The sequence below is a fragment of the Xiphophorus maculatus genome, chromosome 18 (assembly GCF_002775205.1).
Source record: "Xiphophorus maculatus strain JP 163 A chromosome 18, X_maculatus-5.0-male, whole genome shotgun sequence".
NCBI lineage: Eukaryota > Metazoa > Chordata > Actinopteri > Cyprinodontiformes > Poeciliidae > Xiphophorus > Xiphophorus maculatus.
This window is the reverse complement of record NC_036460.1, coordinates 28,577,174-28,589,451: the sequence shown is the minus strand read 5'-3', so window position 1 is coordinate 28,589,451 and position 12,278 is coordinate 28,577,174. Positions and strand designations below refer to the sequence as shown.

Below are 12,278 nucleotides of genomic sequence, written 5' to 3'. Positions count from 1 at the left end.
CAGTTATTATAACAAACCTAGTGCATGCGAAAATGTGAACTCACGCGAACCCTGCAAACATCTGGTATTGCTTTATGTATCTTGTACGAAGGCATCGGGCTTTGACAGGTTCGGACTGCAGCTGGTTAGACGCCGTGACTTTTACTTCACATTAAAATAAAAACCTGAGGGTTTGTGTCTCTGATTTACTGTAGTGCATAAAGGCAGTAAAACACATCTTTGCCCCCAAGTTAGAGGTTGCAATTTATTTCATTACACCAGAACATTTATTAAAACCATTGCACTCAATCACTCCCTGAGCAGAGTGAGAAATAAAATTCAGCTGTCCTCCAAATGTAATGTAACCAGATTGTGCTCAGGGAGAGGGGGGCATTCAGAGTCAGGACTCTCTCACGTCTGATCTCTGCTTTTCGAAGCAACTACATTTCAGGGATAAAGGACACGGAAGGATCATCTCTCTTTTTTTTCTTTTCTTCTGCAGCTTTTGGGATATTTCTCTGATGCTAGACTTTGTCTTATGCAGTCTACTTAAACAACAAAATCCACAATCACAAAAAGAAAAACATTAAACATAATAATGTCTGCAGATCTCTTAAACAAACGCTCTCCATTCTGATATCTCACCAGACTACTGAAAAGATGTAAATAAATCTTAAATATTTGTGTTGTTTTTCATGAATTCCAGTGCTATATAGTGGACACAGGTAATTAGTTAAACTGGTGCAGATATTATTGGGCAGAATGTGATGATGTGTTTGATGGCTGTAAATCTCAGCTGCAAAGAACAAACGTGGTGTTCCTCAAGGCTCCGTTATTGGGTCTCTTTCTTTTTTTTTTGCTTTAGTGTTGAAACAAACATTTTAAAAGCACACAGACTGCTTATTCGAGTATCTTGAGTGGCGAGCAGTTTTTGGAAAAATATTTAATAACTTCTCTTTAGGTAAAAAAAACACAATCCGTTTCTCCCAGTAGCACTAGACTCGCATGTTTACCCAGAATGCCCTGCGCTACAGTGTCCCGCTTTGGGAGCGGTCTCCAGTCCACTTGACGTTCACATATTCATTGAAACCACATCAGATTTCACTTCAACCGAACTGAGAACTGAGGTTTATAGACGGACCAGAGTTCGGTTTTTGGGTTTGCAACACAGTTTGATTATGCATTCACTCCTTCCCAAACAAGCCAAACTTTCTAGACTTTAGTTCGCTTTAATCAAACAGGACTGGCGTGAATGCACGCCTAGTGTTTTCAGGATGAAGAATTAAGGGAAGGGGACGTTTAGCTTGGATGTCCTCAGCTATGTAACTGACGCCCTGAAAACCTGAGATGTGCAAAGACTGGACAACACGACATGAAGAAAAAGCGAAAGTAGAGATGTTTATGTTCAGCAGTGAACCTGAACTGCTGCATGATCTGCAGGCCCCAGTGCTGGGAGCGATGAAGGCGCCTCTAATAGCAGGAACTCTCCTGGGGGGGAGGGAGGGGCTCATGGCACACCTGTCAGACATTGTTATTTACCAAGGCGCTCCCAGGCTCCCAGTCGCCTGCAAATTACCCCCATCTTGGTGGTCTCCTGTCAGGGTTATCGTAACGCTCACTGCACGCTGTCCCTCCTTTCCAAAAAGAAATAAAGTAAAAATGCATGAACACAACCACATAAGAACAGCGGTACAGTCATTAAAGGATTGTCCTGCTGCCACTGCTGCTGTAGTTATGGTGAGGGGCTGAAATTGCTGCTGCAGACAGAGTAAACCCCCAACTTGAACCGAAGAGCTTAACATCTCCCCGATGAGCCGGGGACTAAGTTATTAAAAGGTCATTATTGCAGCCTTCCAAGCAGATTCTAAGACTGGAACAATGAGAGATTGTTCTTTAATTTCCCCCAAAAAATAAGTTACAGCAAAATACTTTGTGGACAGGAGTGAAAAGCTTACATATCTGCACTTGAACATGACCCGAGTGAGCCGAGTTATTTTAAGACATTTCCAGGTGCATTGTGTCTTTGGTTGGACCGTGCTTACTCATGTTTCAGTGTGGGTGCACGTGACTGAACAAATCACAACTCAACAGCCAGGCTACAGAGGGCCGTTGTGACATTTGTTAGGAAGTGGCTTTTCTTGTTTGACCGGGTTTTTATTTTCCCCGGCGGGGGCGGGGGGGTTGGGAGGCTTAAAAGCCTCAGGACAGCGACTTGATGGAGAGGATTTGAGGGGATTTTAGTAGGATGCAGTCTCTTTCTCATTGTTCAGTGACCACGGATAAATATTTCTCTGCCTCTTTACTGCTTATTTCTCTCTCTGAGGTCCCATAAAGTCCTAAACTTCTTCATTATCACTGCAGTGGCAGGCCTGACTCACTGCTGCAGTGTAGTAAAATGAGAAGAAAAAAAATTTATGTGAAATTCCCTCATTTCTCTGTGCAGCTTAGTGCAAACAGTGTCGCTTTTCCAACGTTTTGGCGCAGCGTAACTTTTATTTCTGCCGACAATCTTGTGGTTTTAGTTCAGTTGGGGATGTTTAATGATACTCGAAGAATTCTCGCGTAAGCTTTTTTTTTTTTTTTGCTCCTTTACTACCACCGTCAGGCTGCCACTGTTTCTGGTTAAACTAGACCTGGCAGTCAGGCTTGATTACGTGTCAAAGTCCAAAAACAGGGTGACGTTATCATCAATCAGGTAAATATGTAAACTTTCCTAAAAATGTGACAACTTAAGAGCTGAAAAGAATCTAAATCTAAGCTCACATGTGATTAGAAAATGTGACAAATAACTTGTTTAACTTCTGGCTTTTGCTAATATAACTGTGGGAGCTAATTCTCAAACGATATTTAGTTTTTACATTTTCAAAAAAATACTTTATTGGTCTTGTGCCCTCATGCTCGGTTAAGTAAATTGTGTGGCCGTTATTTTATGTTTTTTCATTGTGTTGAAAGGTTAGGGAACTGTATGTATATCGGTAAATATAATTATTGGGCATAATGGCAATATAAATATTGGATGTCGACATCCCAAATTTTCACATTAGTGCATCTTTAGAAATTAACATTTAAAATATTATTTTCCAACCTTTCTGCTACAAATCGTCATTATTTACTTATCAGTCCCTCCAGTTTTTCGTGGATATTCATGGAAGATCAACAGATCAAAAAGCCACACTTACTGTCACACATAAGTGCAGAATTTCTTGCAATTTTTTCTAAAGTAACACCACAAAGACATTTGTGAAATTGGATTATTTTACATTGGTGGAAAAAAACAGTGTGGCTAGCGATACAAAAAGAGCACTCTTTATGTTCATTCCTTAAAAATGTACATGCCGATCTTTTCTTTAAGCTTTACAACCATTTTCAAACAAAGCTAAGCATTTGCCTAGCACCCCTTGTTTGGGATTAGCACAGTTAGCATAGTTAGCATAAGCTAACGCGATTTCTCTGAGGTTTTTTAAAAGGTTTCTAACATTTCCAGATCCAGAATGTTCCATGACAGACAGATAAACAGAGCACCTTAGCTGCTCTCTGTTTAGCCCTTTTTTGTTGTTCTTGAAGTCTTGCTCTCTCTTGCTCCCTTGCAGCCTGTGTGATATGCAGACATATTGTTGTACATCCAGCTTCCATTTTGAAGTTTCCATCTCTTTACTTCCTCGAATTTCGTTTTTAACACCTCACTGAGGCTCAAGTGATCCATCTTAACTACTTAGAATCTTCACTCATAATTGACAAATACATCCTAAGTGTTATCAACACACGTTTCTCAAGCTAATGTCACATTCAGCCTGGTGGGCGGAGTCTTACAGGACACACCAGACACAGATGAGATTCCTCAAAACGCTACCATTGTTAGTGAACAGCAGCGGGTGTCTGTATCTGACTTCATGCCACGTTGTCACCCTCAGATCTACCCGGACCCGGAGCTGGAGCAGCAGATCCTGGCGCTGCCCATCCGCTGCATCCACAGCGAGGAGGGCTGCCGCTGGACCGGACAGATGAAGCAGCTGCAGGTGAGAAGAAGCTCTTGCTTCTCTCTCTCTCTCCATCATTCACTCGCCCGCTCCGGTGCCCAACACATGGGGCAGATCTGCTGAATGTGTGGCTGGTTTCTCCTCCACCCTCAGGGCCACTTCTCCACCTGCGCCTTCAACGTGATCCCGTGCCCCAACCGCTGCTCCGTCAAGCTGACGCGCCGCGACCTTCCCGATCACCTGCAGCACGACTGCCCCAAGCGCAAGGTCAAGTGCGAGTTTTGCGGCAGCGAGTTCACCGGCGAGGCCTACGAGGTAAACGCTGCTTTTTTGGTTTTTTGTTTGCGTTTGTTTTTCTTTGTGGTTGTGTGAGTTTGATGGAAAAAGAAACACCTGGAGAGAGATGACTCATGGCGTCAAATGAATGAAGTACCTGTTAAAAACAGCTGGAAGAACTCGGGCCTGTGCATCACCATGTTAGGAAAATATTTTCTGGTAGCACAAATGATGGAAGAGGAAACAACTTTTTCATGTTTTTTCCTCAGCAAGTGAATGGAGGGGCCTTTTACTCCTCACTAACACCTCTGTTGGTCCTGACTCCCTTCTATTTACTCTCTCTCTCTATGTACACATTTCTTGAACCACTACCTTTCACTTTCAAATAAACAACATAAAAAAAAATTGTTAGAAATGTTATATGAAGGTTACCATCATTCTGGTCTATCCACCCCCTTTCCTTTCTTTGCTTCTGCCATTGTGATCTGCCTTCTTTCCTTCTGTGTTTGGGTCTTTTCTCCTTTCCTTTCTTCCCTTCTTTCTTCTTGTCTCCGGTTTTGTGGATTCCATCTTATAAGTGTAAATGTCTTACATAAATTCACTGATTATTATGCTTATTTTAACATAAGCATAAAGAACTGAGACGTGTTGGAACCCTTACAGAAAGGCTAACCCTGTACGTACAAGGGCTAGCAACGAGACACAAAAAAGTTGAAAATTGTTAAAACTTTTATTGCTGTCGTTCGTATTGCCTCCAGTGAGTTGGGTTTCACATCAAGTGGCAATTACTTTTTCCTTTCTCAATCATTCATCAAGCCTGTCACTCGTGATAGACATAAAGTTCTAGCTAGCTCTCTTAGTGGCTCTTAGCCAGCTACTAGCTAGCTAACTGGTGCCTAGCTAGCTACCTGTTACTGGTAGCCTCATTTGCCACAGAAGGCGAAGAGGTCGGTGCTCAACTCAAAACTTTCGCCTGAAGGAAAAATACGTACATATACAAGAATAAATGAGGTTAAATATTTTTGTCACGACACAATGTAAGACTTATGATTAACATATTTAAGACCAATGCACATTATTGTTATACGTGAATTTAAAACTTTTTAAGGATGCGCGGACAACCAAAGTTTGGATTTGGATTTTTTTTTTTTCTTTTAAATCATCAATAATTTCTCTAATCCCATTTGTTTTTTTTTTGTTTGTTTGTTTGTTTTGGTCAGAACCACCAGGGCGTGTGTCCTCAGGAGAGCGTTTACTGTGAGAACAAATGCGGAGCGAGGATGATGCGCCGCCTGCTGTCCCAGCACAGCATGGCCGAGTGTCCCAAACGGACGCAGCCCTGCAAGTACTGCGGCAAAGAGTTCGTCTTCGACACAATCCAGGTGAGTTTCACTTGAGCCAAAGAACAAAAAAGAAAAAAGAAATTGGTCATTGTAAGAAAACAGAACTAATCTGTATTTGACACAAGAACGGACAGAGACGCATTTATTTTCATCTGAGTATTCCTGCAGCTGCTTTCTGTCTGAGGCCTGAGCGGGGCAGGACAAAGAAGAGGTGCAGCAGCAGGATGTTTCCTTTCAGGGTGTCTGTGTCCTTCTCCAGCTGGATGCGGTGTGAGCCGCTGCCATTAGTGCTTTTAAGTTGAGCTCTCTTCCCCTCAGCACTTCTCTGACAAAGGCAGAGCTGTGATTTTCCCCTCCTCTCACATGCTGGGTCAAGATGTGCTGACGTGACCAAACGTGGGTCGCAGTGCTGAACAGCTGATTTCCTGTTTTGTTTTGTTTTTTCACGGATTTTCATTACAGTGTGAACACAGAGAAGCTTTAAAGTTGTTGAAACTGCTGAAACTTTCTTCTCTGCGAGCGACAAACACCAAACGTTAAGTTGCGTACAATTCTTCTGTTGTTGGCAAATGATGCAACTTTTAAGCTTTGTCTACAGCGACTTCAGTATCCATCAAAACAACAATTTTATCGTTTATCGCAATAACTTTTGGGACAATTTATTGTCCAGGACAACCATAAATGTTTCTGCTTCACTTTTAGCTTTTTCGGCTAATTTAACCAAATCAGTCCAATTTAGAGCATTGCAATAAAAACAGCAAATTGTAGTATTTTTAGCATGCAAAAACGTAATCACTACTATTAAATTCACAATTTACCCCAAATTCACCAGAAATACCATCTAAAGTCAGAATACAAGACAAAATTGATCTGATTTATACAAAACATGTAGTCAAATCAACCCCTCCATAGACTTGTATTTTCCATGCATTTATGTTCACTCTTGGTTACAATACAGTGCAGTTAAATTTAGTTTGAAGTGCCAAATTGCAAAGTGTTTCCTATTTAGGGAAACCCAGATGATTATATTGATTCACTGACTTTGCAGCAAACCCGGAGGGTCTGTACCTTTGTTTGTCACCTCGTCAAAAGTGAACAAAACAAAATGTATTTATCCCGAAGATACCTTCAGTGAATGGAAAGCATATCGTCTCTTTTTCATTCATTAAAACCAAAATAATGTTTCCGTTTCCGTTCTCTTGGACGCAGAACCACCAGTATCACTGCCCTCGCTTCCCTGTCCAGTGTCCAAACCAATGCGGCACTCCCAACATCGCCCGGGAGGACCTGGCCAACCACGTCAAGGACAACTGCGGCAACGCACTCGTCCTCTGTCCTTTCAAAGACGCCGGCTGCAAACACAGGGTAAGACTGACCTGCATCTGTTCTCATTAAAATTCTCCTGACTCTGTAGGAATGTCCTTTTAACACGCCCATTGTTGTGTTAATCATTAGCCAGGAAGCTTTTTAAAAAAATACATAATCTTTATTTGGCCTTGGTTACCAGGTCCAAAGATCCAGGTTGTTGCCTAATAACAGAACGGATGCAAACAAACTGACATATCTATCGGTGTCTTTTTTTAAAGGTACCAAAGTCTGGAAATGTGGAGACATCAAATGCTGTGATGTCATTTTTCCACTTTTTGTAGACTCTGAGAGTCAAGAAAGCCTGAACTGGAAGCAAACAGAAATACATATAAGCAATAATAATAAAGGTAAAATTGAGACTATATGGTAACTATGAAGAAATATCAGATGCAAATTGGTTTTTAAACAAGCTGGTTCATATCAGGACGTTCTGATATGAATAAATGTTTTATAAATCATGAAGGCAACCAAGATCTCTAATAATGTTGGGGTAGACTTACAACTTTTCCAAATGTAGCCTAATTACCTGAGAGGGTACGTCTTGTGTAGATTTAGATTTGTTGTTCCACATTTTCCAGAGTTGGCTGCTGTTTAAAAATACAAAGAGTTTTTAAAGAGAGAGAGGCTCAATTTCAAGGCATTAAGTTACAAAGTCAAATTTCTTTTAAGTCATATTTGATACACATGACATTTTTAGAACAACTGAAGTTAACATAGTTACTTGGTTGTGCTATAAAATGGCACCATGTGACTGGAAAGTACATGATACTGCTCTCCTAATCAAAAGAAACTTCTGGATAAAGTTACAAAGAAACTTAACTTAAGATATGGAAAACTTTAATTATCTTGACCCATCAACCTATTATGTTTCAAATCAACCTGACGCATTGTTTGATTGAGTCACATGAACAAAATGTTTGTTTTTTTACTGAACAAAGACTCATAAAAAATAATCAAACGTATTCAGTAGGGAATTAACTGTATTTTATGAACTCTTAAACAGAAGTGATTTGTTTTTCTCCCTGCAGTGCCCTAAGCTGGCAATTAGTCGTCACTTGGAAGAGACCACCAAGTCGCACCTCACCCTGATGTGCAACTTGGTCGGTCGCCAACGGCAAGAAATCCTGGAGCTGCGACGAGAGATGGAGGAGCTGTCCGTCAGCCAAGACGGCGTCCTCATCTGGAAACTCAGTGACTACTCCCGCAAACTCCAAGAGGCCAAACTGCGGAGCAACCATGAGTTCTTCAGCCCGCCGTTCTACACGCACCGCTACGGCTACAAGCTCCAGGTGTCGGCCTTCCTGAACGGCAACGGCAGCGGCGAGGGCTCCCACCTCTCTGTCTACATCCGCGTCCTGCCGGGAGAGTACGACAACCTGCTGGAGTGGCCCTTCTCCTACAAGGTGACGTTCTCCATCCTGGACCAGAGCGACCCGTCCCTCTCCAAACCCCAGCACATCACAGAGACCTTCAACCCGGACCCCAACTGGAAGAACTTCCAGAAGCCCTGCAGCAGCCGCAACTCGCTGGACGAGAGCACCCTGGGCTTCGGCTACCCCAAGTTCATCTCGCACGAGGAAATCAAGAAGAGGAACTACATCCGAGACAACTGCATCTTCATCAAGGCCTCTATAGATATTCCCCAGAAGATAATGGGTTGAGACCCAAGTATTCGTTTTTCTGTCCATGAAGGAGGAAGATGGGTTAAAGACTGGAACTGACGCTTAACCTTGAAAACTTCCACACGTTCACCCTTTAGATCCTTCCTCCCCTGATAGCCTCTCCGCCGCAGAGCTTGAAGCGAGTTTGGTTTGTGCGAGCTGACTTGGAGGAACTCGCATCACAAGAGGGGAGAAAATGTTTGGTCTGCAGAACTGTCACTCGTTGACGTTCCTTTTTTACGTTGTTTTTTCTATGCGTTTGCTGACCTTTTGATCACCCTCTGCAACTTAAAGCCTTTGAAATCAAACAGTGCCTAGAATGTTTATCTTGAGTTATACTTCTGTTTTTGTTTCTGCAGTACCAACACAAGAAGAATGTGGTAAAGATATAGATGTATAAGGTTTGAAGGGCATTTGTGAGTGGAACGAAGCAAATGTTCAGCACCGCCCCAAAGAAGAGGGACCTACCAGATTCACACTCAAGCCCAACTGACTTGTTTACACACTCAGACAGTATCATGATCCTTTAACAAACACACCGTCCCCCATAACTACTACCAATAAGGTTTATGTAAACACAAACATACAAATACTTTTAGGTGACCTTAAATATCTAGATGTTTTAGTAAAATGTCTTTGGCAATTCATGACTCTCCTTAGGCCATGAAAACTCTTACGATATGCTAAATGTGAAATTTCCGTTCCTTGTTTGTTTAACTTACCTTACAGATTTGAAGACTGAAAAACAAAATGGTTTTGTTAGGGGAAACCACAGATAAAAATTGTAATCTTGAATCTAAACATAAACTTCAGACTAAGCAACTTCCTGTTTTATTGATTTTCGGTTTATGTACCTCCACCGAACTTGGAATTTCAGGTTAACATGTCTGACCTTTAGCAGAATACTGACCACAGCTTCCAGAAACTTATTAAAAAGACTTAATAATTGAGGCTTTATAGTTTTTACTATGCGAGAAAGAAAATTCATTTGTGCTGATAATGAAATTAAAGCTGGCTTCAGAATCGCTTAAATATCTTGAATAAGAACCAGAACCGGGAAGAACTTATAAAACCTCTTTTCATTTATCTCTAAAAAAAAACTCATATTTTTATTTCCCTAAAACTTGACAAAAGCACATAAAACTAAAACTAACATCCATTTTCAAATGGCTAGGTTTAACTTAAACATTTGAAGAATAACCAACATGAACAACTATTACCAACATTAAATGTGAGTCTCACTCCTGGACCTAACCCGTTAAACTATCTGCTCTGATTTTATGTTTTTATGCTAAGCTATGCTAACTACAAATTAGTAGCATAGCTTTGCATTGACAGCTACATACACTTTCATTTACTTTTTGTAACGGTAAAAAGTCATTTTGAGTTTTGTTTTTACCTTTTAGCTTTCCAAAAACACTAATGCAAGAGCGTTGCAATTATACAGCTGAAGGCGATCTTTGAATAGCTAATCATAGCTTAACTCTGAATAGAAAGTAAGAACCAGCATAGCTTTTACCACCCAGCAGTAGATGTAAGATGTAATTCCTCCATACATATAGATGGAGCAAGTTTACTGTTTGTTCCAGATTTCAGTCCTTTATGGGTTTTGCATACTCGCAAGAACTGAGAAAGATTTTTATTTTCTCAAGGTGTCAAGATTTTACAGAAAAGAAACGGCACAATTCTTGGGACGTCAGCAAAAACTTTTCCCCATTAAACACATCCTGTCATTTTAAATTTCAAAGGTTTTCCTAGAAATTTGTTTTCCGAGATGATTTGTTGAGAATACTCTGCATTCATTTCCTACTGCCCTGGAATTTCTCTGCTCTTGCGTAGTATGCATAGCCCTTTAGGCTAACGATTGCTAACAATTTTCATTAGCATAACTTACCCTAAATATTCAAACATCTGTTCACTTGCGTCCTCTAACAGAGAAAGACTGATTTTATGTACTTTTTAAAAAATATTGCCAAAACCAAGACTACACTTAAAACAAATTACACGAGAATGCTGAATATGTGTTGGTTGTTACCGTAGCAGGAACTAGCTTGCGCTCTTGTGTAAGTTGTAACCAGATCAAAGTGTCAGGGGCTCTCTGGTGTACTGAACACACACACACACACACACACACACACACACACACATACACACACAACTCTAACTGGCTCCTTATTTATAGAGTCCTCACACTAATAAGAGAGGTTACCGTACCTTTTGTCCACTTCCTCCCAACTATCGGGATACACGCGTTTTAAGAGTGAAGGAAAAGCCATGTGGCCTTTTTACACAGTATGTCTTCGCATGAGAGTTTTAAGGGTGAGCAGGCAAACGCATGCTTCATGTGTCAAAACCTCGTTCTCACGTTTTTTTGTTTTTTTTTTTAATGTAAGCTGTATTCTTGAAATCCTCACTTGTTGATGACTTTTTGTTATTTTTCTTTAACCCTTTTCAGTTGACAAGAACCTGTCGGGAAAAAAAAAAACTTTCTGATTTTGTTTTTATAAAATGTGAACCTTGGTGGCATAACCTATAAGGACAATGAACATTTGACATTAGTGTGTTGTTTAGCACACGTGGGGAATGGAAAGGCGTTCAAAGGCTCGGTGTAATGGGGGGCACTGTTAGCTCAACACACAATGTGACAACGAGCAGCCCCGTGCTGTACGCGTGTTTTTGTCAAAGCACCATAAGGAACTGAGAAGACTTTTGCAGTTTACTTATGATATATGTGAATACTAGTGTAAAAAAATGCAGAAGCACATTCTGTCTTTTTATTATTATACATGGGGGGAATTCTTAATTTCTTGTCATGAATACCAGCTGATATTTTACAGTGACACAAAAAGGCAAGGAAATAAAAAAAAAAGACCAAAAAAAACACTTTTTTGTAAGATTCTGTATTTTTCAAAACGCTTAACTGTTTTATACAAGCTCTTTATGTTGGAGAGTCGGGGTTGACTTTGGGAGTTTTCGGACCCATTCGTCTTTTGAACATTTGGATAATTTGTTTGTCTGTGTGGTTTGAGCCTGTTCTGTCCATATTGTTTTCTCTTAAAAGTATTTATTTTAAGGAGCCATCTGGAGTCTTGACTGATGGCACAAATGTTTTATTATGTTGATTGATGAGTGCTTGTCAATTTCTTATGTAAAATAAAATACCGTATATCAGTTGTTTTACTTATTTCCATATGTGCTCCACAATGTATTTTAATTGCTTCATTGTGTTATGGAAACACTAGTTGACATTTTATCACCAAAGTAAAGGTAGTGTTATTGTAAAAGTAAACCACGAGCTTAAAAAAATGCCTCCAATATGCAATTTTATTTGCATAGCACGGAGTGTGCTTTACAAGAAAATAAAGAAATGTAGAGAGAATTACTTTGAAAATAAATATGACAGAACACTTGCATAAGAGGGAACATTAAAATGAAATTTTAAAACTGGGAGTTGGTTTGAAAGTTACGCATTACAAAAAGTAAACGCTGCCTGTCCTTGTTTAGTTCTACGACATGGAAAACGAGCAGGAGGTGCGTTCCTTTAAACCTCTTAGAAATATGGCAGACCTCCGTATCTAAAATCCGATCCAAGCTGATTTTAAACAAAAGGAAACATAGAGAAACTGATGACAGTAATAAAACTTTGACCTCTGATTCTTAGACGTACATCTTAC

General features: G+C 40.3%; 1 protein-coding gene across 3 annotated transcripts in view; it reads left to right on the top strand.

Annotated features, from left to right (window-relative positions):
- traf4 (TNF receptor associated factor 4) overlaps positions 1-11,775 on the top strand; it is a 44,124-nt gene extending 32,349 nt beyond the window's left edge. For all 3 annotated transcript variants that reach the window (XM_023351411.1, XM_023351412.1, XM_005810967.3), the window contains 5 exons: positions 3,891-3,995; positions 4,110-4,271; positions 5,453-5,614; positions 6,785-6,940; positions 7,972-11,775. In XM_023351411.1, coding sequence (XP_023207179.1) covers positions 3,891-3,995; positions 4,110-4,271; positions 5,453-5,614; positions 6,785-6,940; positions 7,972-8,604 — 1,218 coding nt within the window. In that variant the 3' untranslated portion in view covers positions 8,605-11,775. The remainder of the gene's footprint in view (positions 1-3,890; positions 3,996-4,109; positions 4,272-5,452; positions 5,615-6,784; positions 6,941-7,971) is intronic.
- The last annotated feature ends 503 nt before the right edge of the window (positions 11,776-12,278 follow it).